The sequence below is a fragment of the Notothenia coriiceps genome, unplaced genomic scaffold, assembly GCF_000735185.1.
Source record: "Notothenia coriiceps isolate Sejong01 unplaced genomic scaffold, NC01 NC01_scaffold00033462, whole genome shotgun sequence".
NCBI classification, from domain to species: Eukaryota; Metazoa; Chordata; class Actinopteri; order Perciformes; family Nototheniidae; genus Notothenia; species Notothenia coriiceps.
In genome coordinates this window covers 70,707-76,813 of record NW_011366163.1, presented here as the reverse complement: position 1 = coordinate 76,813, position 6,107 = coordinate 70,707, and the positions used below count along the sequence as shown (strand labels likewise).

General features: G+C 39.9%; 1 protein-coding gene across 1 annotated transcript in view; it reads left to right on the top strand.

Moving 5' to 3' along the window:
• LOC104961605 (vesicle-fusing ATPase) overlaps window positions 1–4,257 on the top strand; it is a 24,484-nt gene extending 20,227 nt beyond the window's left edge. Inside the window, exons 16-18 of the mRNA XM_010789930.1 lie at window positions 1,767–1,822; window positions 2,024–2,096; window positions 3,760–4,257. Coding sequence (XP_010788232.1) covers window positions 1,767–1,822; window positions 2,024–2,054 — 87 coding nt within the window. The 3' untranslated portion in view covers window positions 2,055–2,096; window positions 3,760–4,257. The remainder of the gene's footprint in view (window positions 1–1,766; window positions 1,823–2,023; window positions 2,097–3,759) is intronic.
• Window positions 4,258–6,107: the final 1,850 nt, after the last annotated feature.

Here is a 6,107-nt window from a genome sequence, read left to right as displayed (position 1 = left end):
ATGGTGGGGTGTGGGGGGGGGTTTGCAGAACATGGCTGCATTTGTGCATACCACAGCAATTACACAGCATCCAGCCTCAACAAACAGGCGGTACACATCATCAACATACCACAGACACACAGTCAGGAGGAGAATTAACACCATAGAGATCACTGAAGTCACTTTCTGCTGCTGCATGTCTGCTCCAGTACTTGTTTTGTGTTGATTTTTTTAAGATGAAAAGGCAACATCTGACCCAATATTATTTTCTTGGGAGCATTGCAGAAGACACACAGCATCTTTGGATCATGCAGTTGGAATTTGATGTAACTGTTCATGTTTTTATGTCTGCTCAAGATTAAAATAAATAAATTGTTTTTAAGCTTTAAGGAAAACTTTTTAAATAAATGAAAAGAAAGCGTTGATGTCCAAAACATCTAACTTTTAGTCCCTGGTAATACCGAATATCATTAAATCCAACAACTCCCACAACAACTGTGTAGCATGTTGTGCTAGATTGTCGTATCTTATAAACTCTATTCCCCAGTTTGTGCTCTATGCCCCAGACTTTCTGTCATCATGGGGAGTCTCCCTGCCTGAGCAGACATGGCCCCTATGACATCACTGTGACTTTATCAAGATTAGTTTCTCAGATTTGTATCAGCTGAGAGACTAGGCACATAGACACTCTACACCTAAAAGCAGGCGTATGCAGTATGCTTGTCTTCACTGGTCAATACACCCATAAAAGCCTTCAGTTTGTTGTTATCAATCAATCAATCAATCAATCAATCAATAGGATACGGCTGTAATAGGCCTAAGGCCTTTTAGTGGCTCATAAATAAATAAGTAGATCACTGATTCTTTATTTACTATGGATGCTGGCAACAGTCACATAGTCCAAAGTGAAGGTGATGTTTGACCAGTAATGGTCGAGGCGGGATTTGAGACAGTTAACCGTCTTGGATGTGACAACGCTTTCTGGCAGATCATTCCACAAGTCAACCACACGCAGGCTGAAGAAGTTGCGGCGGATAGCCAGTCTTGATTACTGTTTCTTCAACTTGAGGCAGTTTCCACGAGTCCTGGTGTTATAATCCCGTTGTAGTGGGTATGATGTTTTGTAGATGTTGTGGAGATACAAAAGAACAAATCTATCCATCCGAAATGTACAATTAATCCTAGAAGTTCTGCTGTCTGTCTGCAATTTACTCGGCGCGAGTTTGGGGACTTTTCACTGTGAACGTGACGTATCAGTAATGCATGACGCAGCAGACCCAACGTTTCGTTGCTCTGATTGGCTGTAGGTCTATTCAATTTGCATTNGAACATCGGAATGAGAGGAAAAAAGATAGAGAAGACAGACTGTGTGTGTGTGTGTGTGTGTGTGTGTGTGTGTGTGTGTGTGTGTGTGTGTGTGTGTGTGTGCTGCATGTCTCGGCCACACACACACACACACACACACACACACACACACACACACACACACACACACACACACAGTCTGTCTTCTCTATCTTTTTTCCTCTCATTCCGATGTTCCTGACTGCTCTCATGTCTTAACTCTAGTAGCTACAGGCGATTCCAGACGTACTGTAAGTTATTGCATAGGTTGCCATTAATTTGACTTCCTCTCCCCCTCCCCTTCTCCACGATCCCATCAGCGTGAACTCCAGGACCTGCACACTCATGTTTCAACACCTTGCTTCTGAATTCTCAATCAAACGGATGCTTGTTAGCAAAAGTACCTTTATGAAATTAAATGAATAAGAAGTAATGTTTTTCAGGTGGATTCTGGCTTCAGAGTGAACAAGTTCATGAGTCTACTGAAGGAAGAAGGAGCGTAAGTATTCTTCTCCTGTTTCCATGTGGACTACTTTGAGTCCGATTGTCGGTGACACTGAACACTCACACCGCGCACACATCTGTCACTTTTACTACTCAAATGTAGCAGACATGGGAAACATGGAAGCACAAAATATTTACATTTTGATCTAGTAGCAAGTGTGATTAATTATAGACATTTTGTCGCTTTTCCCTGCAGACTGGATTCTGATATGTTAATGGCAATCTAGACTCAGCGGAGCCACATAGTGAGAAAGAGGCATCCTTCAACGGTAAGACTGCAGGGCCGGCATCAGGCGACACGCTCATTTCCTGTCCAGTGTGAAGAGAGCTAGCGTAAAAATCTGTCAACTGGGGGTTCTGTTTAGTAGTGTATTCCCTTAACGTTTGATTTCTTGCGTCAAATCAACTGTTTACAAGTTGTGTTAAGCAGAAATCAAAGAGTAATGAAGGCTGTAAGCCTCATTACAATGTGTTAGCTCTTGTTGTCGCTGTACTGTGTATATACATCTCACTTTTATGGGTAATTGTGCGAATTGTGTTACTTAGAAAAATGTTTTTTTTATGTATAGATATGTCTTTTTGTGATGAAGATTCCATTATAAGATTTAGTTTTATTGCATTGTATACATAAAAGTAGTCACACATTCAAATCAATGAAATGCCTTAATAGATCAACATTTGTGTAGATACACTTATTTGCTTTCTTGCTCAGTGTTGGATGAGAAGGTCAATGCCATGTTTATGGTAAATGCAAAGTTAGAGCTAACATGTTAGCTTAGTTTAGCACCTGAACAGCTTAGCATACAAAAGTTAAAGAATAAAAACAAGCAGGTGTGTATATTGTGGGGAGCTACTGGCGCATTCTAACTGCTACGGCTCTATTCGAATGGACTTGGCTCGTTTGAGTTGTTTTGCTTGCGATAGCACCTTGTACCTGGTCCATGTTTCAGTATCGCCTCAGCCTGGTTTTCAAGCCAATAAAACACTGATGCAAAAACACTGCATACCACTGATTGGTAGGCGACATCCTACAAAAATCTATCCTTTTTTAAATCAAACTACCATCAATGATTTTTGTAATTTTTATATTTCACGTAACAAAGATTACAAATATATGGCAGCTGGCAAAAAATATGCCTTACATTTGTGGAAGTGCAGACAATCCAGTGTTTACCAATGAAAGGATTGAGCAAGTCTCCTGTTTACGCCCATTGGCATTGTTACAGCGAACAGCTGATCGCCCCGCCTACACTTTGTCATATTATCCGCAGTGGAAAACTAAATTCTGTGAGTCATACCCAGTTTAATCGAGTCGTACCCTGCGGTTAAAATACTCCATCAGTCGTTTCTACACTTCTATTTTTGTATGGATTAAACACATTTAATTATCAAACAGTATTCATGCTAAGCTAAGCTAAGCTAACCAGCTGCAAACTATTGGCACCAAAGTAAATGTTTCTCAAATTATTGTTTGACTGTTTTATTTTCCTGATGTCTCTGGGTAGCCATAGACTGAAGTAAAGATAGGTTAACTCTTAAAACAATGAGTATTAGTGCATTCTGCAGCACTGTCATGGGGGATTTTTCACAAAATAGGATTAGAACTTTTTTTTAGATAACTTTAAAAATGTTCCTATTGCTGCATGTTGAAAATGGCAGAAGAGATGTTCTCTTTCTTAAATTATCTGGCTTACTAGCTAATCTTGCCTTGTTAGATTCAGCCTGAGGATAGGCTGCCACGGTGAGGATGAAGAACAAAAACTTGAACACCTTTTCAACTTGCAAGCCTACACTTTGCTTCTCACTTTGCCTCAGAGACTTATGGTATAGCTAGCGCGCGGCGTCGTGTCTAAAAATAGGTGGCCCAGACAGGTGCTCTCCTGTGGCAGCATGCCTGTCTCTACTCACTTTTATTTGTCTCTGATCACACAGTTGCTGAGGAACAGCGCCTGAGAGAGGCTGGCAGGAGGAAGCAGGCAGGAGATAGTTTCCATCTCTCTCTGCATCCTTCCCTCCTATCCCTGAAGCTCTTCTCTCCTCTGCACTGCAGCAGCAGCATCCTCCTCTTCTTCAGCGCTATGTGAGCATGTGAAATAAGAGAAATGAGCTGTGTTTGTTGTGTCTGTGTATATTGCATTTGCAGACAAACTAATGCTGTAATCTCCATGTCATGCCTCACACTCCATCAGGATTTGATAAGTAAAAGAGTCCAGGCAGAACATATGTCTCTATGGCAAGTGCATGCACAAACACTACTCATAACAGTTTGTTGATATTGGCCTTATGTGTATGCACAGATTGATCATTCCAGGATATCCATGACTTAAAGATCTCACTTTATTCTTATCATGTTATGTATCTGCTTGTGTGTGACCTTTATATTTTATGAATAAATTAATTATATTACTAACGAGATACTGTAGTATTTGGCATTAATAAGCGAATGAATGTGCACCAAATGTTAAAAATTAAGTTACTTTACAACAGGGGGCTAAAAAGAAGAGCTGCAATCCGTAATCTATTGACAGAAAAATACGTTTTTAAAGGAGCCCTATTATGCTTTTGGGGGTTTCCCCTGTTCTGTAGTGTGTTATAAAGGCTTGTGTGCATGTAAATGGTCTGCAAAGGATAACATTCCAAATTTCACACCAGACGGAGTTTCTCTCCTACACACTCCCCCCCCCCCCCCCNCCCCCCCTTTCTGAAACGTCTCCATTGGACTCCTGTGTTTACTTCTGTGACATTGTGACATCACAACGTAACACTCACGCTTCTATTGGCTAACGCTCCAACACACTGAACATGGTACTCTAAGGGGTGGGGCATCTTTAAGTGGTTGACCAATCACTACAGAGCTGGCCAGCTAACCAATCAGAGCAGACTGGGCTCTGGTTTCAGACAGAGGGTGAAAAGAGGTGCTGTAGCAAAGGCAGTATGAGAAAAATAAAGAGATTTTTGAACATTAAAGCATGGAGACATGTCCCAGTAGAGACACTACATTCAAATATGAACCTGAAAATGAGCATAAAATCATGTTTTCAGACCCTTTTCAAAACGGAAAGGTCTTGTTTTACTCTGTTTTATATAATTGTAAAGATAATATCTTTAATATTATATAAAAGGTTTGACAAAACAAGAAATGTAAACACATTATCTTGGTCTACGAGAAACTTGGATGGTTATTTTCACTATGTTCTGGCCATTTTTAAACCAAATGATTGATAGATTAATTTAGAAAATGATCTGTAGATTAAATGATAATTAAAATAATCATTACGCCTTCTCTAAAACTTTTCTCAATTTACCAGTCATTATGTAAACCCTTGGGCCACACAAGAAGAAAGACAACAATGTACCACCAGTTGTTTTAATTATCATGATGAAATCATAAAGAGGTCTTTATAATCATGATCTGTCATAATTATCATTTAATTATGAGAAATGTGACATCTCGTAACGAGTTGAACCTTCTCAGACATTCGCGGTTAACCTCCACAGCGTCGATGTTGTGCAATTACTGCTCAGCGCAACAAGTAAACACAGTTAACCGTTTACACAGTAGCTACTGCAGCAGGTCTGTGCGCTGCAGTGGATGTAGGTTTTCTAGGCAAAGGACTATTTAACAAATCCCACAAAAAGAACAATGTGTAACTTCAATAAACGTTTTTTTTTTAAAAGGCTTAGTTATTTCCTTAAACACCTGGCCACAGTAATTTTTGTATCAAAAGTTAATCAAAACATTTGTTTGGTTGATTTTCCCATATTAGGGCCCATAATATGCTCTTTTTCAGGTTCATATTGTGTGCCTCTACTGTGACATGTCTCCATGCTTTAATGTTCAAAAAGCTCTTTATTTTTCTCATACTGCCTGTGCTGCAGCACCTCTTTTCACCCTCTGTCTGAAACCAGAGCGCAGTCTGCTCTGATTGGTTATCTGGTCAGCTCTGTTGTGATTAGTCAACAGCTAAGAGATGTCCCGCTCCTTAGCCTATATGTACAATGTGTTGGTGCGCGAGCCAATAGATGCACTAGTGTTACATAGTGATGTCACAATGTTACTAAAGTAAACAAAGGAGTCCAATGGTGTCTCCCTTTCCCCTCCCAAACAAACATTTCACAACAAAATGGTCCCTCCTGATGGAGGCAGAAGTGAACAAAAAGTTGGATTTATTCATCTTGTATTATGCCTGACTTGATATTTGGTAATGAATAAAAAAAGTCTTGAAACAGACAAGGTAAGACTAGTTTATATACTTATGCTACTGAAACAGTTGTTGATG